Below are 22,280 nucleotides of genomic sequence, written 5' to 3' on the forward strand. Positions count from 1 at the left end.
GAAACTTTTGTGCTTGCAGCTCAAGTATTTCAAGCTTAAAGTCGATTATTGGAACTTCAGGGTCCTTGTGGTCATTTGCTAAAAGTTGGGTGTATTTAAGCTCATCTAGGGTTGCTGGTGCAGTCATTCAACATATTCATCATCATCGTTCTCTCTATTTTTCCTGATTATGAAACCCTAGATATCATTATCTAATCTTTCATTCATTCGTTTATATTGCTAATCATCTTGATTGCAACAAGTGTACTGGTTTCTGTAATAGTTGTGGTTTCAATTGTTCAAGGTGTTATAAAAGTGTTAAAATATTTTGTGTTGATTTGAGGTGTCTGAATTTGTGTTATTGTTCATTTCATACTACAATCTGTTCATGGTATCAGAGCGGCGTGTTCGTTCGTGGTGATTTGTTCTTCGATTTCATCTTCTGGTGTTCGAGGAAATTTGTTTAGGGTTTCTTCTATTGAGATTCATCTGATTTTGTTGAATCTGGTTATCAATTGTTTTCTGGTTGTCTTCAAATACGCGTGTGTTGGTTTGATATCTCCAGATCTGGTGTTTGGTACTAAAAACCCTAATTTCACAAATTAGGGTTAGGGTTTGGTGATCGTCTGTTTCTCTGGAGTTCATCTTCTTCGTATTTTCTTGTCTATCTTCCGCTGCATCATCAATCACTTGTGATTGATCGGTTACTTCTTACCCTTCTTTATCTTATTTTTGTGTTCTAACTTTCTTGTTTACCTTGTAGGATAGACAATCCTGTGTTCTTGCCTTGGTCATAATTCCCTTGAGAATTGTGATAACCTGGTTCATACACAGCTATTGTTTAGGATTTATTGTTTAATATTTTTTGTATTTGTCTGCTGCTTGTTTGTGTGTTTATATAATTGTTTATCATCATGACTAAGGATGATTCTTCTGGTTCTGGTGATTTGACCATGATAAGTAAATTGGATTTTGGTGACCCTTTATATTTACATGCTAGTGATATCACTAGTACACCTTTAATAAATTTTAAACTAAAGAGAACTGAAAACTATAAATCTTGGGCACGTGCAATGGAATTAGCTTTACAAACTAAAAATAAAATGGGGTTTATAGATAAAACATTAAAGAGACCTGAATCTAATGATACATTAGCAAATCAATGGGAAAGATGTAATGCAGTTTTATCATGGATTTTGGGTTATGTTTCTGATGAGCTATATTATGGTCAAATCTATTCTATAATTGCTTCTGTGATTTGGGATGAGTTAAAAGAAACTTATGATAAGGTGGATGGTTCTGTTATGTTTAATTTGTATCAGAAGATTAATTGTTTAACTCAAGGTGGTAGTTCTGTGTCTGAATATTATCATAAATTGAATTCTCTGTGAAAACAATATGATATTTTATGCAAACTGCCTAATTGTAAATGTGATGCTGAAAATCTAGACAAGAACATAATAATCACTTAAAGCTAATGCAGTTTCTAATGGGTTTTGATGATATATATGTTGATCTTAGAAGTAATATATTATCTAGGGATCCATTACCTTCTGTTAAATCTGCCTTTTTAATTGTGTCTAGAGAAGAATCACATAGGAATGTTAATGATAAAAAACCTGTTACTGAGACTGCTGCATTTTTTAGTAATAAACCAAAAAACTCTGCTGTTCAAACTGATTTGAAATGTAAAAAATGTCTTAGAACAGGTCACACTATTGATAGATGCTTTGAGATTGTAGGATATCCACCTAGGAATAATAATATGAAATGTACTAAGTGTGGATTGACTGATCATACTGTTGACAAATGTTTTGAAGTTGTTGGTTATCCTCCTAATTTTAAAAGAAAATCTTTTAATCAGCAAACTAATTCTAAATCTTACTAAGTGTGGATTGAGGCAATGAATTCTGAAATGGAAGCATTGCATAGAAATGGTACTTGGACTGTCACTGATTTACCTCCTAACAGAGAACCTATAGGCTGTAAATGGATTTACAAGATAAAATATAAATCTAATGGGGAAATTGATAGGTATAAAGCTAGGCTTGTTGCCAAGGGATTTAGTTAAAGGGAGGAAATAGATTTTGATGAAACTTTTTCACAAGTTGTAAAAATGACAACTGTTAGATGTCTTGTTAGGTTAGCTATTCAAAATAATTGGGAGTTATTTCAACTTGACATTAACAATGCATTTTCATATGGTGACTTAGAAGAAGATGTATATGACCCTTCCTTTAGGCTATTATGATCAAAATAGTAATAAAGTTTGTAAGTTAGTCAATCTCTCTATGGCTTAAAACAAGCTCCTAGAATGTGGAATGACAAGTTAACTTCAGCATTATTAGAATTTGGCTTTGTTCAAAGCAAAAATGATTATTCTTTGTTTGTTAAGACTTGTGATAATGTGTTCATTGCCTTGTTAGTCTATGTTGATGACATTGTTGTTACTGGAAATGTGTTAGAAGAAGTTAACAAGGTTAAAGATTTTTTTAGTACAAAATTTTGTATAAAAGACTTGGGAAAGTTAAAATATTTTCTTGGAATTGAAGTTTTGTACACCAATACTGGTTTGTGTTTGTCTCAAAGAATATATTTGTTAGAATTACTTGATGAATATGGTCTTACTGCTTGCAAGCCTGCTCTTACACCTATAGAGGCTTATGTTGATGATTGTCATGATAGTGAGCCTTTAAATAGTATCACAGAATATCAAAGGCTAGTTAGTAAGTTAATCTATTTAACTCTAACTAGGCCTGATATTTCATATGCTGTTCATGTTCTTAGTCAATATATGCACCCTCCTTTGAAAATTCATATGAAGATTGCAATGAGACTTCTTAGATGTTTAAAGAAGTCTCCATGTAAAGGTGTTTATTTCAATAAAAATGATAGTTTTTACTTAGAAGCCTTTGTTGATTCTGATTGGGGCAAAAAGGTCATCCTGAGAAAATCTGTAACAGGTTTCTATGTATTTTTTTGTGGTTGTCTTGTTTCATGGCAAAGTAAAAAACAAAGTACTATTTTAAGATCATCAGCAGAAGCTGAGTTTAGAGCTTTAGCTTCTGTGTGTTGTGAAATTGTTTGGATGCAAAAAATTTTGACAGATTTGAATTTAAAATTAATTTACTTGTTGAAATTTATGTTGATAATAAATCTGCTATCCAAATTGCTAATAATCATGTTTTCCATGAGAGGACTAAACATTTTGAAATTGATTTATATTTTGTAAGAGATAAAATAACAAGTGGTTTAATTTCTCCTATTAAAATTGAAAGTAAAGATAATATTTCTGATGTGTTTACTAAAGGATTACATGGTGCTCAGCATGCTTTCTTTGTTGATAAATTGAATATGATAGATTTGTTCCACAATTAGATTGAGGGAGGGTACTAAAATGTATTAATCTAATTATGGCTTTTTTATGTTTTGTTAGTTATTTTGTTGGTTAAGAATGTGCAGGTGGTCAAAGTGCAATTTCTGGAACTTTGGTGCTTTCAGCTCAAGTATTTCAAGCTTAAAGTCAGTTATTGGAACTTCAGGGTCCTTGTGGTCATTTGCTGAAAGTTGGGTGTATATAAGCTCATCTAGGGTTGCTGGTGCAGTCATTCAACATATTCATCATCATCGTTCTCTCTATTTTTCCTGATTATGAAACCTTAGATATCATTCTCTAATCTTTCATTCATTCGTTTATATTGCTAATCATCTTGATTGCAACAAGTGTACCGGTTTCAATTGTTCAAGGTGTTATAAAAGTGTTAAAATATTTTGTGTTGATTTGAGGTGTCTGAATTTGTGTTATTGTTCGTTTCATACTACAATCTGTTCATGTTCAAAAGTTTGGTTAACGACATAGATAACAAGAAATGTTGTTTCTTGTACTATTATAAACGATGTCGTGTGAAACATTGATTTACATACAAGGAAAAGTTTATGTGACACCTTTAAGCACTAAACTAATTAATCTTGACCGAGGATGGTAAAGACACTCCAAATTCAATGAGTTTATCGCAAAGCTTGATGTTTTTGATTTATGAAACAATGCCGTGTTATCGTCCCCCTCAACTACCCATTTTAACCGTGCCTTTTATTTTAACATTTCGGATTTCTCTCTCTTTTTTTAACTAACACATGTACATTCAACCATGCTTCACGTTCATCACCCCTTGGCCTGCTTTTGCTTCGAGGTTAGTGGTGATTTTTTCCATGATTCAGTCTCTCTTTACAAATTCCCATACTTAAATCTACTCGATACTCTAAGCCCTTCTTTCACATTTTTAAGTTTTTCTCGAAATATGCTATCGGGTTTGTGATCAACAACCTTTTTGTTCCAAGCTTCGACAATATTCTTTTTCACATCCTTCGATTCCATCCAAATGTCGAATAGTTTAAAAGGTTTGGGCCCCAAGTCTACGTTTTTATCCTTGAGTAATATCGGACAATGATCTGAAGTGTGACTGTCTATGGCAATGTCAGAAACATATACCCCACAGTATCTATTAATGTTAACTTTGAGTTACAAATATGAAATAAGTTATGTTAATATGTTTAAACGAAAACTCAAAAGCTACCTTTACTATTCTCCTAATATACTTTATTTGAGATTTTGGTGATTGCAAGCAAGTTACAAAATTCGCTTTTTGGAGATTAATCGGTCGGTATTTTGGAAAGAGTAATTGAAAATTTGGAGATTAATCGGGGATTAATCGGGGTGTAATATATACATTCAAATATTAAATTTCAAAAATTATAGGTGTAAACATAGAAGAAAATCATAATCATAAACATAAACATAAACTTTAACCAACTTGTTTAAAATTTTTCATTATGTTCATAAGTTATAAAGTTTTAGTATAAATTCATGTTAAAATGTTTTGACTTTGACCAACTTTGATTACTAAATTTGATTTTGACACATCAATCGACCGATTACTTAAACAGAATCGGAACAGAATGCTCTTAAAAATGAATAATCGAAAATTAATCAAAGATTAATCGGATTTTTTTAAATGGTGGTTCTAACAAATATTTTCACCTAATTATGTGACACGCGGTCATATATATCCACCATAATTTTGTTACCATCAATATATGTTATGAACCTCAGAGAAAAATAACACGTGACTTGCATATTAAACAAAACTAACCAAGTGGTTCTTGTCAATTTTCATGTTAGTTTAGTTTAGGAAGTTTCGTGTACAAGTAAGCGATTGTTTAGGTGTAACACCGGCCATTTTTTTTTTTTAAACACAGCGGAAGACTTATTAACAAACACACTATAAGTCACGACATTACATTAATCTGAGTAATTAAGTTTAAGTTTACACAACGGTGTTACGTTATTACAAAACATGATTTAAACAAAAGTCCACATCAGAGTAGGGTTGTCAAACATGCCTTCTGCCACAGCACCCATTCCGACTAGCAGTACCTAAACCTGCAAAGGGAGAATATGTGGGGGATTAGCGCACCGCTAAGTGAATGGAATCTATCTAACAGATATAGCTTAAGCCACACACAAGCTATATACTAACAACAACACTTGCTAACTACCAACTAGCATACAATAAGACAATACGAGGATCGGCGGCTTGTACGAGCACACGACTCTCAGCTGATCGGGCCTGAGTCTACCGATAGTCCCTGCTACTCAATTCACAGTATAGTTATCCAGATGCAGGGGGTGCATCGTTCACACTATACTCAACAATCAGTAGCCTATGGACCCAACAATCAGTAGCCTATGGACCCAACTTAAGCACAAACCCTGAGGGCAAAATAGACAACTTACAACTAGCCCGGGTTTCAGTCTGTTACATTAGGTAAGGCTATTATCATTATCATTATCAACATTACTAATTGTCATAAGGATAAACACTTTTACAAGGCCATTTTAGTCATTTCACATTCCCCCCTTTTTTCATAATTTCTTTTACACCTCCACCACCCTCATCAACAAACATGAGCCACCACCCTCACCCATCAAACACCACCACCGCCAACAACCCCGCATCACTAACACCAAAAACCTCCTTTCCCCACCACCTACCCAACCACCATCGTCACACCCACCAACGTGTTGCACATTGTGCAAAACAAGTTGTTCATTGTGCAAATAAGAGTTGTACATTGTGCCTAGAAGGTTGTATATTGTTCTTAAAAAGTTGTACGTTAGTGGTGATTATTGCCGGAAAAATTTTAACCACCAGACACCGCCGTGAGCCGTCATCGGTTTTGAAAGAAAAACAAAAAAGTTAGCCAGAGTCTCTGGAAACGCGTGACGGCTGCCGGAAACTCCCAATACCTTTTAGATCTGGTCGTCGGAGGACGTCATGGTGGCGGAGGTGGTGGTTGAAAGTGGTGGTCGGAGATGGTGGTTGTACATGGTTTTGGAGTTTTTTTTTTAAGTTTTAGATGGAGAACATGGGAAATGAAGGAGAATATGAAGGAGATGAGTGATGGAGTTAGGGTGATAGGGAGATAAAATTGTTCACTGTTAGAGCATTCCCAACCATGACATATTTTTTCAGATTAACACACTGCCACATCAGTGCCACATCACCATTCTCTTCTCATTTTCTTCATATCACTAATCCATCACATATCACTCCCAACCATCATACCCTTTCCCAACCATTAAAAATTAATTAATTAAATCATGGTACAAAACTAGATGCAAAATGTACAAGTAAATAAAACAAATTTAGTCGTGATAGTTTATGCTTGAAATCCACGAATTGGTTGGCAATGGAATATCCACGACAAGGTGACCCTCTTTCACCTTTTCTCTTTTTGTTAGCCGCGGAGGGCTTAAATATCTTAACCAAGGCCGCCTCCGAGAAGGACCTTTATAAAGGTGTTGAAATTGGAGAAGATAAAATACACTTGTCTCACCTTCAATATGCGGACGGTACGATTTTTATTGAGGAATGGAGTCGAGAAAATGCATCAAACATTAGAAATATCCTTAAGTGTTTTGAATTGGCCTCGGGTTTAAAAGTGAACTTCCATAAAAGTTGTCTCTACGGTATTGGTGTAAGTGAGAATGAACTAAACCAATTTGCTTCTAGTCTTGAATGCCAAGTGAGGTCCTTTCCATTTACGTATTTATGACTCCCGATTGGTGCAAAAATGAACAAGTTGAATAGTTGGAACCAGTGATCGATAAAATCAAATTGAGACTTTCGAGTTGGAAAATGCGGTCGATGTCATTTGGAGGGAGATTAGTCCTTATTAAATCGGTCCTTAATAGCCTACCATTGTTATACTTCTCGATCTTTCGTGTGATGCCCCGTACTAAATCATCATGTACGGACCATCAACAACAGGATCATTACAAGGTTAAGTACTATATGCGATTTCAAAAAGAGTTTGCATTCATAATAAAAGTGACGTCATAACCAACGTCGAATGTTTTACATCAAAAGTATGCTTCACTAAGTAGAAGCAATTAATAAGTGTATGTGACCCCAATGGTCGTTACAAATCATCATTTCAAAAGTACTAAAGTTTGAATGCAAAAGTAAGCGTTCATGCAGTGACATCTCTAAAGCAGCGGGTGTCTACAGCAAGACTAGTATAACAGCGGAAGCAACCTTAAGCACCTGAGAAAAACATGCATAAAAACGTCAACACAAAGGTTGGTGAGCTATAGTTTAAGTATAACAGTATGTAAGGTAGGCCACGAGATTTCAGTGCTACAAAGAGCGTTTCAAAACTGTAATCCAAATCAGTATGTTTAAGTATATGCTCAACCGTGGGCACTCGGTAACTAACTTAACGTTTAATAATATATCACCCCCTGAAAGTACACTTGGCAAGTGCGTATGTTTACGAAGTATTAAACACTCGTTAAATGCTAGCGCGACTAGCCCGAGTGGGGATGTCAAACCCTATGGATCCATATCTAATATTCGCGTTCACCGGTTCAAAAACCAATGACTAAACGTTACCGAGCTAAAGGGAATGTTTCTGGCGTTATATAACCCACACATATATAAAGTTTAAGTACTCGTGCCTAGTACGTAAAACATAAAATCCGCATGTATTCTCAGTTCCCAAAATAAGTTAAAGTAAAAAGGGAATGCTATAACTCACAATGATAAAGTAGCGGTAAATTATGGGTCGGAAAGTAAGCAAGTATGTAGGTCCGGAAAGTCCTCAACCTAAGTCAAATAGTACTAAGTCAGTAAATCGTCCGAATAGGTTTAAAAGTATGTAAATTAGGTCTTAAAGGTCATCATCATTCATCATCTAACAAAAGGTGTAAAGTAAGTTTCGTTTATGAAAAGAGTTTAAAACAAGGGCTGAGTTCGGTCAGTTACCACGGCCTCTATACCTACTGAAATAAGGTGAGACTAGTGGTCATGGCTCCGTATATGAGCCCTTTAGTTGTGGTAAAAATCCCAGAAGCAAACTCGTCTTCGTTGACCGTGGCGACGGTCTAAGTACGAGTAGGTCAGAATTTTCAGCACAACGTTAAAAGACATAGTGACGATTGGAGGGCCATAAATCTTAAACCGTAACTCGGATTAAGACGAGTCCTAAATGAAAATTTATCTAATCGAACAGAGTTATCTGAAAATCATCTTTACAGTAGCCCAGGTTGTACGGGTCAGACACAGAAACAGTAAAAAAATAGGTTCCGGTGGTCCTTGGTGTTCGATGCTTATCACGGTTCTCATCCTTGACGCATATAGTTTCAAGTGTACAACTCGTTGATGTGTTTGCATCATCTTAACCAAGGTTTCACCATCATAACACTTGTGTAAGTCCAAGACATGTAGCACAACTAATTTAAGTGTTGCAAGTGTTTTGATGAACCAAAGTTACATCAAAGTCTTAGATTTAACACATACATGAAATATAAAAGTAATTTTGAACTAAAAATTTGAAAGTAAACTAACTAATTAAGATCTTAAGATGTAGAACATAGTTCTTAGTTAGATCTTGAAGATCCAAGACCCAAAAGTCTAGATCTAACATAAGTGTACCAAGTTATAATTAAAGAAAGCTTACTTACATGTTCTTGAACTTTTAAAGTTAATTTTAGTTCAAGAAAGTATGAGATCAAGACTAACTTGTAATACTTGACCATTTAAACCAACAAACATGAAATTAAAGTAAATAATATAAAGAAATAAACTAAGTAAACAAGTAACTAGTTCATGGGTTGTTCATACTTTAAAGATTCAAACCAAAGTTTGATCTTTAAGAATGTAAACTTTAAGTTTACAAACATGACTTACAAGTAATGATTCTACAACCATGAACTTAAAATCTTTTAACATATTAAGTGTAGAACATAAACTAGAAAGTTTATGTTCTTGTGTGTTCTTGTAAATACAAGATAAATGAAGAACGAACTAACAAGTTTGGTTCTTGAAAACTAGTAAGTAAATAACAACAACTAACAAGTAAGTAATTAATCAACAATAACAACAAGTAATGATGATGATTATGAGATGTTGGGTTACGGTTTTAACAAGAAAAAAAAGAGAGAAGAAAAGTCTCATAATACTTACAAGAGTTAGAGAGAAAAGAGAAAAAGAAATGAGAGAAAAATTGCAAGTGAAAGTGTGTATGTGAAATGTGAGAGAGCAAGAGGAGAAGTAATAAAAAAAAATGAATCAAAACCTCCTCCCCATGTGTACTAGGTGACGGTTTTGGCAAGGAATGGGGGGAGGGATTTGTCTACTAGTTTATGCATGGTAAAACCTTAAAAAGTTAGATAATAAGGGAGCTTGCATGGGGATAAGGTGGTAACTAGATTCCTATTACCTTAAACTAGCTAGTTACACTTAAATGGGTTACTTACATGTAAGTATGGGCTAAAAAGTCCACTAAAGAAGTAGGGTGGGCTTCATAGGTCCATTAATACTAATAAAGGCCCAAGTTCAAGTAACTAACAAGTTAATCTAACAAAAGCCCAAGTAATTAACCAATAACCATAGTTAATTAAAATAATTAATAAACTTAATCATGAATGCAAATAAAATCAAAAAATATTATTCGTGAAAGTTTCGTGTATCACAAAGACGTTTCGGGCATTTAAAGTCAAGTATGGTGTATCATGGTAACAAGTAAATGTAATCACATACATTCGTTTAATCACAAGTATTAATAATAACCATTATTAATTAAAGATTGAAAAGTCAGGGTCGTTACATTACCCACCTGTTAAAGAAAATTTCGTCCCGAAATTTTAAGGAGTGACCAAACAATGGTACCGTATTCGAATAAGAAGGAGCTTATCAAAGTTCCGTGAGTCTCGCGGGCTCAGAAGTAAGTTATTCACCCTGAAAGGTATTTTGGTGTATGAAAGTAAGAATAGGTATATGCCATTAATTAAGTCTCTTGTCCTAAGAGATCAACAAATTGATTTCATTTCTGCTTAACATGAGTATGTTATCTGAATATATATCCACAGAAGGAAAGATGGGGTGTTTAGCCTTACAGGCATCTTCAGTAAGCTGGATGCATGAAATGCATCATGAATGTTTCTAAACTTGTTTAAAACATCGAGCGTTTATGTCGTACTAATAGTCTGACAGGTAGGATGGTAAACATGGTGATCACAACCATGCGTTTTGAAGTCTGGATAGTATTTGCCACGAATTTTACTAACCCCTTGATTTCAGAAGGAGACCCTAGGCATAAGGAACCCGATATTTAAGAACATTTCATTTGAGTAAGTGAATCGAAGTTTTAGCTGAAAGTGACCAACCGGACTTGCAAGCCATGATTATTTATAGTGTCTTCAGGACTGTTTGAATGAACAATGAGGAATATCACCTAGTTTACCATACTGCAGGTGAACCTATCCTTGAATGAAATGAAAACACAGTTCCGTAATGTAACTTCATCCTTTCAGTTACATGTTGAACTTAGGGTTAACGTTAACTAGAGCAACATACAGTTGCAACCAATGAAGGAAGGAACATATGAAGTATCCATATCAGTGTCGTAAATGTTTTAAGCAGTCTCTTCCTAAAAGGGATAACAAGGTTCATAGGTTCTCAAAGTATCTTATATTACATTTCCAAAAGAAAGTCACACGAAAGGCGTGCGAGTGAACTCTTCGAGTGGTTCGTTCTGAATTTATCTGTGTACTTAAGGGGACGAGCGGATGAGAAGATACGTGAACTCTTGGTCCTAAAGAATGATTTATTCTGAGTGAAAAGAATCTCCAAAATGATTCTTGTATCTCAACATACTGATTCATAGAGATGATGTTTACGAGGGTGTTGCGTTTAGCCGTGAAATTTTGAGAGTGGAAACTCACCTAGTACCTGTCCTACAATGGGGTGACCACTGAGTGTACCCTGGAAACTGATTTATCGGCCCGCGTTTTTGTCATGTCTAGCTTTAAAAGAACATTTTTGGGTGCAAGGATTTTCTAACAAATTTTATAAAACCGCCATCCAAAGTGGCTCAAGAGTTTTTAACAAAGATCTTAATGGTAAGTTTCATCTCTAACAGAGGGCGAGAAAAGTGTGATCCATACATGGTGTAGTCTAATATGAAAACCTTTAATAAAATCAACTAAGAGAGTTTTGAAAAACAATACCTTTAAACGTTTGTTGTGACAACGTAAATGGAATGAAGTTCCTAGTAAACTTAGAAGTAGGTACATCGTGTACCATTTTGCACAAAACTATTTGACTTAAGTTGAATAATTCGGTAAAGGAGCGGATTTTTTTTTTTAAATAATTTGAAGATATAACTTAGTATCAAAATAAGTAAGTATAAATTTATGTATGTATGATTTTATAAATTGTATAAGTGATAGAAAAGTTTTTAAATCTCGTGAGGACCGCACAAATAAACAACGGGTAAAAATTTTGATAAACATGGTTTTTCGTATTTCAAAGGTTACGAGTTGGAAAAAAAATTGAGTGGAAAAGCTTTGAATCATCGGGTGACCGGTTACCAGGTAATGAAAACTAGTGACATAAATGTAGTTTTGGTAATTATTAGAACACAAGTCTTTGGGCCAAAAATATTCACGTGCGAAGCCGTTGCTAAAAGTGAGGTACGAAGGATAGAGCACGAGGATGAGAAGTTAATTGCTTCTTGAATTTGCAAGGTGCCAAACAGGTTATGACTAGTATTAAAGTCGGAATAATGATGGTATTAATACCACTAAATGAGAATCCCTTGGTATGAGTCAGGTCTTAGAGCTATGTAAGAAAAAGCATTGTTCCAACAGGTGTGGTGAAATAAATCCATGGGATAACGCAATAGTTTTGAATGGTTTAAGTGTTAGCGGATGTCCGAAGGCCTTGCATGACATGGTAGTCAGTGCCTTTATCACATACACATGAATCTCTCGATTTCGACGGTTATAAAGCCTTTATGATGACTTGGATACTAATAACACGAAAAGTTTTATATAGTAAGCAACGAAGGTTTTATAGAAATTGTTTATGGCGACAAGGTAAGAGAAGAAACGAAGTTCTTAGTAAGTTAGGGTTATGTACAACACGTACCATTCAAAGTATAATATCTTTTAAATGAAAGATTTGATTCGTAAAAGTGAAAGCAAAGTTTCATATGTATTTGTCAAAAGTAATCATTTACTTTATTTTATATATAACGGGTACGATTTCAAAAATTTGTATAATTGGCAAACAGAATAAATTTATTTTTATAAAGCTTTGAGAGGATAGCACATTAAAATAATGTGTGTAAAATTTTGGCAAACAAAATTTTCATATTGCGGAGGTTACAAGTTGGAAAATATTGATGAGAATCGAGTAAAAGACTTTTGAAAATTTCGAGTGATATTTGAGGTAATAAAAACCGTTGAATTTATATGTGATTGATGGCTATTAGTGGGGCATAAGTCCTTTGACCAGAAATGTTTAAGTGTGAAGTTGTTGCTTATAAGTGAGATACGAATGGGAGAGTATGAGGATGAGAGTTAACCACTCATTGATTTTAGGAAAATTTTGAACCGGTATGACTAATATCGAGGTAAGAAGGACGATGTTGTGATTATCATCGAATAAGAAATTCCTCGTAATAAGTTAGGATTTAGAGTTGCGTAAGAATGAGTATCAAATGAGATTCTTGGTGAATTGCTGAAGTGACGGAATATAATTTCCTTTAAGTATCGATGTGCAAGTTTGTCCATTGTATCTGTTTCTTTCATGGCTAGAAAGTGAGCAGTTTTGGCGAGATGGTCAATAATAACTCAGATGATGTCCTAACCGCCTACCGTCTCTGGTAGTTAGTGATGAATTTCTTCCCATTTCCATTGTGGGATTTCGGGTTGTTGTCATGTAACTAATAAGGTTCAATTTTCGGGCTACATCTCTTCCCATAATAGTTTCACTATTCTTGCGAGGTATACGAATAAATCTTCCTCATTATAAATAAATTCCGCTTTCATCCTTGAAAGTCAGTTCGTTCCAACTATTTCATCAAAGCTTCCTAACTTGATGGGTATTAGGTTAATCTTTAAAGTTCATCCCAACTATTGCATCCAATTTCCCTAATTGATGGATGTTAGGTTAATCCTAAGGTTCATTCCAACCAATCTTATTATACTGCCGTGAAAATTTTATCAATCTTCTCATATGTCTGCGTGTAGGTAACTAATCCCTTTCAACTATTACATTAAAACTTCCAAGTTTGGTTAATATGAGGTCATCTCCAAATGACCCACCTGTTAACCTTAAAGTACTACCTTAAAGTATTCCCCTATCTTTCTCTGCTTACCATTTGCTAGTCCTATATAATACTTAACCCTCATAGTTGTTATTGGCTTATTAGTCATAACACTAAGGTTCTTAGATATAAGGTTTCTATCACTCCGGTATTAAACAACCTTGAGACAATAAAACGTTGTGATGAAATGTACCCTAACTAAAATCAGGATCCATGCGAGTTTCCATAACTAAGATAACGATTGCTCTACCGCAAGTCAGTACAAGGTTTTTCCTATTTGAGAACTTTTTCCTTAAATGTCCCGGGTGTCGATATCTATAACAAATTTTGGGTTATCAATTCTGCAATCAAGGCCCTTCTTGTACAATATCTGGGCTACGTGGTTACTCCTTCCCTACCTCTAACAGATTATAATGCGTATGCTCAAGTGATCCCTGTCAAAGTTTCCCTGGATCACCTCATATTCCTCATGTAGTAACATTGGAACTTCTGCATGATTTACTTCAATATGATCACGCTGGCCTGGCATCATTATATTGTACTAAATCGTACGTTCATTCCAATATCACTTCACATGGTCAATGTAATGTGATCACTTCAAATTCTACTCAATTTCATCTAATGGTGCTTTACCTGTGTTGTCTCAAAATAAAATCTACATAATTAATCTCACGGTTTCTTGGTGTGGGTGCGTAAGTTCCATAGGTTATGCATCAATGCCTAAGTGCTCTGAAATATCTTCAATATATTCGGGTTCAAGTAACATCGTTAGATTCCTTTCTAGAAATTCAATCTGGGTCTCATGTCGAGTTGTACGTGTAGCAAGTAGTGATACGATATGTCTCGAGGCGACTCCCAAGTCTTTGGGTATGGCTGAGCATCAGTAGAAGACACTATGACCTTGTTAAAGGGAATGCCTTCCCGACTTCTCCAATGTCTAGGAGTTTTAGGGACCTAAGTCCAGAAGTGTCGTTAGATCGTCGAGCAGTGGTAAAGAATGAAAGAGTTAAGTGACGGTCATGAAAGCGTACAGGGTATGTATCAACTGAACAATCTTCTAGATTGCGTGAAGAAATGTTTCGATCTCTGGAATGGTGGAACAGTAGTAACAGGTGGATTACACTACTAGTTCTTAGGATTTGACGAGTGGGAAAGTAGTTCAGGAAAACATCTGAACCGGGAAGGATAAGTTCTCCAAGTCGGTATAGCGGATAGTAGACAGGTAGCAAGAGCGTAATCAGGCATAACAACTACAGCAGCCTAGATCGTTTACAGCAGCACGTAGCATGGCAATAGTAAAAGTATCATACCGAGGTAACATGCTAAAGGCAGATAGTAGCATGCAGTAATATAACACAGTAGCATGCAATCAAAAGTAGGTAATATCATGCAGTAGTGTAAACAAGTAGCAGTATACGATATATAGCAGTAAAAGCAAGCAGCAGTATGCAGTAAGTTCAGCGGAAACAAGTAAACTAGCAAGTTGTAGATTAGTCCTATTAGTTAATCCTACTCGGGTCGGTCTTAGACTCACTAATGCAACCAAATTCCCTACAACCAATGCTCTGATACCAAATGTGATGCCCCGTACTAAATCATCATGTACGGACCATCAACAACAGGATCATTACAAGGTTAAGTACTATATGCGATTTCAAAAAGAGTTTGCATTCATAATAAAAGTGACGTCATAACCAACGTCGAATGTTTTACATCAAAAGTATGCTTCACTAAGTAGAAGCAATTAATAAGTGTATGTGACCCCAATGGTCGTTACAAATCATCATTTCAAAAGTACTAAAGTTTGAATGCAAAAGTAAGCGTTCATGCAGTGACATCTCTAAAGCAGCGGGTGTCTACAGCAAGACTAGTATAACAGCGGAAGCAACCTTAAGCACCTGAGAAAAACATGCATAAAAACGTCAACACAAAGGTTGGTGAGCTATAGTTTAAGTATAACAGTATGTAAGGTAGGCCACGAGATTTCAGTGCTACAAAGAGCGTTTCAAAACTGTAATCCAAATCAGTATGTTTAAGTATATGCTCAACCGTGGGCACTCGGTAACTAACTTAACGTTTAATAATATATCACCCCCTGAAAGTACACTTGGCAAGTGCGTATGTTTACGAAGTATTAAACACTCGTTAAATGCTAGCGCGACTAGCCCGAGTGGGGATGTCAAACCCTATGGATCCATATCTAATATTCGCGTTCACCGGTTCAAAAACCAATGACTAAACGTTACCGAGCTAAAGGGAATGTTTCTGGCGTTATATAACCCACACATATATAAAGTTTAAGTACTCGTGCCTAGTACGTAAAACATAAAATCCGCATGTATTCTCAGTTCCCAAAATAAGTTAAAGTAAAAAGGGAATGCTATAACTCACAATGATAAAGTAGCGGTAAAGTATGGGTCGGAAAGTAAGCAAGTATGTAGGTCCGGAAAGTCCTCAACCTAAGTCAAATAGTACTAAGTCAGTAAATCATCCGAATAGGTTTAAAAGTATGTAAATTAGGTCTTAAAGGTCATCATCATTCATCATCTAACAAAAGGTGTAAAGTAAGTTTCGTTTATGAAAAGAGTTTAAAACAAGGGCTGAGTTCGGTCAGTTACCACGGCCTCTATACCTACTGAAATAAGGTGAGACTAGTGGCCATGGCTCCGTATATGAGCCCTTTAGTTGTGGTAAAAATCCTAGAAGCAAACTCGTCTTCGTTTGACCGTGGCGACGGTCTAAGTGCGAGTTGGTCAGAATTTTCAGCACAACGTTAAAAGACATAGTGACGATCGGAGGGCCATAAATCTTAAACCGTAACTCGGATTAAGACGAGTCCTAAATGAAAAGTTATCTAATCGAACAGAGTTATCTGAAAATCATATTTATAGTAGCTCAGGTCATACGGGTCAGACACAGAAACAGTAAAAAAGTAGGTTCCGGTGGTCCTTGGTGTTCGATGCTTATCACGGTTCTCATCCTTGACGCATATAGTTTCAAGTGTACAACTCGTTGATGTGTTTGCATCATCTTAACCAAGGTTTCACCATCATAACACTTGTGTAAGTCCAAGACATGTAGCATAACTCATTTAAGTGTTGCAAGTGTTTTGATGAACCAAAGTTACATCAAAGTCTTAGATTTAACACATACATGAAATATAAAAGTAATTTTGAACTACAAATTTGAAAGTAAACTAACTAATCAAGATCTTAAGATGTAGAACATAGTTCTTAGTTAGATCTTGAAGATCCAAGACCCAAAAGTCTAGATCTAACATAAGTGTACCAAGTTATAATTAAAGAAAGCTTACTTACATGTTCTTGAACTTTTAAAGTTAATTTTAGTTCAAGAAAGTATGAGATCAAGACTAACTTGTAATACTTGACCATTTAAACCAACAAACATGAAATTAAAGTACATAATATAAAGAAATAAACTAAATAAACAAGTAACTAGTTCATGGGTTGTTCATACTTTAAAGATTCAAACCAAAGTTTGATCTTTAAGAATGTAAACTTTAAGTTTACAAACATGACTTACAAGTAATGATTCTACAACCATGAACTTAAAATCTTTTAACATATTAAGTGTAGAACATAAAAAGGTGTAAAGTAAGTTTCGTTCATGAAAAGATTTTAAAACAAGGGCTGAGTTCGGTCAGTTACAACAAGCCTCTATACCAACTGAAATATGGTGAGACCAGTGGCCATGGCTCCGTATATGAGCCCTTTAGTTGTGGTAAAAATCCCAGAAGAAAACTCGTCTTCGTTTGACCGTGGCGACGTTCTAAGTGCGAGTAGGTCAGAATTTTCAGCACAACGTTAAATGACATAGTGACGATCGGAGGGCCATAAATCTTAAACCGTAACTCGGATTAAGACGAGTCCTAAATGAAAAATTATCTACTCGAACAGAGTTATCTGAAAATCATATTTACAGTAGCCCAGGTTGTAGTGACCCGAACTTTTCCATGTTTATATATATATTAAATGAAATTGTTATTTACATGATTAAGTGTTTCCAACATGTTAAGCAATCAAACTTGTTAAGACTTGATTAATTGAAATAGGTTTTATATAGACAATTGACCACCCAAGTTGACCGGTGATTCACGAACGTTAAAACTTGTAAAAACTATATGACGACATATATATGGATATATATATATATATATAGTTAACATGATATTATGATAAGTAAACATATCATTAAGTATATTAACAATGAACTACATATGTAAAAACAAGACTACTAACTTAATGATTTTGAAACGAGACATATATGTAACGATTATCGTTGTAACGACATTTAATGTATATATATCATATTAAGAGATATTTATACATCATAATATCATGATAATATAATAATTTAAAATCTCATTTGATATTATAAACATTGGGTTAACAACACTTAACAAGATCGTTAACCTAAAGGTTTCAAAACAACACTTACATGTAACGACTAACGATGACTTAACGACTCAGTTAAAATGTATATACATATAGTGTTTTAATATGTATTCATACACTTTTTAAAGACTTCAAGACACTTATCAAAATACTTCTACTTAACAAAAATGCTTACAATTACATCCTCGTTCAGTTTCATCAACAATTCTACTAGTATGCACCCGTATTCGTACTCGTACAATACACAGCTTTTAGATGTATGTACTATTGGTATATACACTCTAATTATTAGCTCTTAGCAGCCCATGTGAATCACCTAACACATGTGGGAACCATCATTTGGCAACTAGCATGAAATATCTTATAAAATTACAAAAATATGAGTAATCATTCATGACTTATTTACATGAAAACAAAATTGCATATCCTTTATATCTAATCCATACACCAACGACCAAAAACACCTAGAAACACTTTCATTCTTCAATTTTATTCATCTAATTAATCTCTCTCAAGTTCTATCTTCAAGTTCTAAGTGTTCTTCATAAATTCCAAAAGTTCTAGTTTCATAAAATCAAGAATACTTCCAAGATTGCAAGTTTACTTCCAAGTTTTCTAAATCCATTCCAAGTAATCATCCAAGGTCAAGAAACCTTTGTTACTTACAGTAGGTTATCTTTATAATACAAGGTAATAATCACATTCAAACTTTAATTCAATTTCTATAACTATAACAATCTTATTTCGAGTGGAAATCTTACTTGAAATTGTTTTCGTGTCATGATTCTGCTTCAAAAACTTTCAAGCCATCCAAGGATCCTTTGAAGCTAGATCCATTTTTCTCATTTCCAGTAGGTTATCCAAGGAACTTGAGGTAGTAATTATGTTCATAACATCATTCGATTCATACATAAAAAGCTGTCTTATTCAACGTTATAAACTTGTAATCACTAGAACATAGTTTAGTTAATTCTAAACTTGTTCGCAAATAAAGTTAATCCTTCTAACTAGACTTTTAAAATCAACTAAACACTTGTTCTATATCTATATGATATGCTAACTTAATGATTTAAAACCCGGAAACACGATAAACACCATAAAACTGGATATACGCCGTCGTAGTAAAACCGGGGGCTGTTTTGGTTGGGATAATTAAAAGCTAAGAAGAACTTTGATTTAAAAGCTATACTTCTGGAAAAATGATTTTTCTTATGAACATGAAACTATATCCAAAAATCATGGTTAAACTCAAAGTGAAAGTATGTTTTTCAAAATGGTCATCAAGATGTCGTTCTTTCGACGGAAATGACTACCTCTTTCAAAAACGACTTGTAACTTGTATTTCTGACGATAAACTTATACTTTTTCTATTTAGATTCATAAATTTAAGTTCAATACGAAACTGTGGCCACTGGAATCACTCAAAACGGATTAGAAACGAAGAAATGGCGAGTAAAACAAGATTGATAAAAATTACTCATTTTACCTACGTGAAAGTTAGTAATAAATCTATTCCAACCATAACCTAATCAACTTATATTGTATATTATGTAATCTTGAGATACCATAGACACGTATACAATGTTTCGACCTATCATGTCGACCCATCTATATATATATATTGCGGAACAACCATAGACACTCTATATGTGAATGTTGGAGTTAGCTATACAGGGTTGAGGTTGATTCCAAAATATATATATAGTTTGAGTTGTGATCAATACTGAGATACGTATACACTGGGTCGTGGATTGATTCAAGATAATATTTATCGATTTATTTCTGTACATCTAACTGTGGACAACTAGTTGTAGGTTACTAACGAGGACAGCTGACTTAATAAACTTAAAACATCAAAATGTATTAAAAGTATTGTAAATATATTTTGAACATACTTTGATATATATGTATATATTGTTATAGGTTCGTGAATCAACCAGTGGTCAAGTCTTACTTCCCGACGAAGTAAAAATCTGTGAAAGTGAGTTATAGTCCCACTTTTAAAATCTAATATTTTTGGGATGAGAATACATGCAGGTTTTATAAATAATTTACAAAATAGATACAAGTACGTGAAACTACATTCTATGGTTGAATTATCGAAATTGAATATGCCCCTTTTTATTAAGTCTGGTAATCTAAGAATTAGAGAACAGACACCCTAATTGACGCGAATCCTAAAGATAGATCTATTGGGCCTAACAAACCCCATCCAAAGTACCGGATGCTTTAGTACTTCGAAATTTATATCATATCCGAAGGGTGTCCCGGAATGATGGGGATATTCTTATATATGCATCTTGTTAATGTCGGTTACCAGGTGTTCACCATATGAATGATTTTTATCTCTATGTATGGGATGTGTATTGAAATATGAAATCTTGTGGTCTATTGTTACGATTTGATATATATAGGTTAAACCTATAACTCACCAACATTTTTGTTGACGTTTAAAGCATGTTTATTCTCAGGTGAATACTAAGAGCTTCCGCTGTTGCATACTAAAATAAGGACAAGATTTGGAGTCCATGTTTGTATGATATTGTGTAAAAACTGCATTCAAGAAACTGATTTCGATGTAACATATTTGTATTGTAAACCATTATGTAATGGTCGTGTGTAAACAGGATATTTTAGATTATCATTATTTGATGATCTACGTAAAGCTTTTAAACCTTTATTTATGAAATAAAGGTTATGGTTTGTTTTAAAATGAATGCAGTCTTTGAAAAACGTCTCATATAGAGGTCAAAACCTCGCAACGAAATCAATTAATATGGAACGTTTTTAATCAATAAGAACGGGACATTTCAGTTGGTATCCGAGCATTGGTCTTAGAGAACCAGAAAATTTGCATTAGTGTGTCTTATCGAGTTTGTTAGGATGCATTAATGAGTCTGGACTTCGACCGTGTTTTCTTTAAAAATGATTGCTTAACATTTTTGTTGGAAACTATATATTATTAACATGTATATATTATGTGATATATTAATCTCTTAACATGTTTGATATTGTGTGATAGATGTCTACCTCTAGCACAAATCTCATTGACACACCTAATAATAACAAAGAGTCGAATATATATTGGACTGATTCACAAGTTCCCGAAGAGGAACCGGAAGAAGAATCAGAACCGGAAGAAGAATCAGAACCGGAAGAGGAGGAACCGGAGGAGGAAATAGAACCGGTGGGGGAAATAATAAAACGGTTAAGTAAAAGAAAATCCTCAACCAACCGACCAAGGTTAATTATGGTCAATGGTGTTTCCGCCAAGGAAGCAAAATATTGGGAGGATTACCAATTCTCCGATGAATCGGATTCTGACGAGAATTCCGATGATGTTATAGAAATTACCCAACTGAATTTAAAAAGGCAAAAGAAAATAATAAGGGAAAGGGCATAAAAATAGAGAAATCTAAATCCAACCCCGATGAACTTTATATGTATCGTCAAACCCCAAAGTCCTTAAGTTGTAACAATGACCCGGGAACCTCTAAACCACCAGGTTTTTCTAAACCGTTGTAGAAAACGACAGCTAGTATTAGGGGAACATCATATATCCCTAGAAACTTGGCAAAACGAACCAAAACCGAAGAAGAAGAAACGAGCGAGTCGGAATAACGGGACTGTTGGACATTACGTAACCCTCGTCCCTTTGACGACGTTACAACACGCTGTCTTATCAACGGCCATAACGGTTATGTTCCACAAGACCAAGGATGGGAAGTAGTCCTAGTAAAACCAGAATGCATGACTTGTTTCTGGACGTATGAATTACGTGTCTTTATTGCCTTTGCTGAACGACTTGTGTACTAGCTAGAATTATCTTCACAACTATCTTGTATCAAATTTATTATGTGCTATATTTCATGCTTTATGTAAAATAAGCGGTATTGTAAGTTTGTAAAATATTGTATAAAAGTTTGAACGCGAAATATTATTATAATCAGTTTTCATATAGAATTGTAGTAGTTGAATTGTATATTAGCTACTAAGTATGAACTTAACGGGTAGGTACTACCCGAATTTAAACTTATAAAACGCTAATATGAAGAAAAAGCTTTTATAAATGAGTTCATATTATGCTACGAAATACTATTAACTACTCTTAATATCCTGTATTATTAACTTGTTCCATTTGACTATTTTGAAGGAAATGGCACCGACTACTCGACACACCGTGAATATGAATGAAGAGAAATTCCGTAC

The 22,280-nt window shown here is 34.5% G+C and overlaps 2 protein-coding genes across 2 annotated transcripts; both read left to right on the forward strand.

Annotated features, from left to right (window-relative positions):
- Positions 1-893: 893 nt before the first annotated feature.
- LOC139847540 (uncharacterized) lies at positions 894-1,867 on the forward strand. The gene is made up of 2 exons (XM_071837219.1): positions 894-1,336; positions 1,429-1,867. Exons 1-2 carry the CDS (start codon positions 894-896, stop codon positions 1,865-1,867), a joined length of 882 nt encoding a protein of 293 aa, XP_071693320.1.
- A 15-nt stretch (positions 1,868-1,882) lies between these two features.
- Positions 1,883-3,628, forward strand: LOC139847548 (uncharacterized mitochondrial protein AtMg00810-like). The gene is made up of 4 exons (XM_071837229.1): positions 1,883-1,964; positions 2,406-3,046; positions 3,358-3,368; positions 3,442-3,628. Exons 1-4 carry the CDS (start codon positions 1,883-1,885, stop codon positions 3,626-3,628), a joined length of 921 nt encoding a protein of 306 aa, XP_071693330.1.
- Positions 3,629-22,280: the final 18,652 nt, after the last annotated feature.

The sequence above is a fragment of the Rutidosis leptorrhynchoides genome, chromosome 1 (assembly GCF_046630445.1).
Source record: "Rutidosis leptorrhynchoides isolate AG116_Rl617_1_P2 chromosome 1, CSIRO_AGI_Rlap_v1, whole genome shotgun sequence".
Classification (NCBI taxonomy): domain Eukaryota; kingdom Viridiplantae; phylum Streptophyta; class Magnoliopsida; order Asterales; family Asteraceae; genus Rutidosis; species Rutidosis leptorrhynchoides.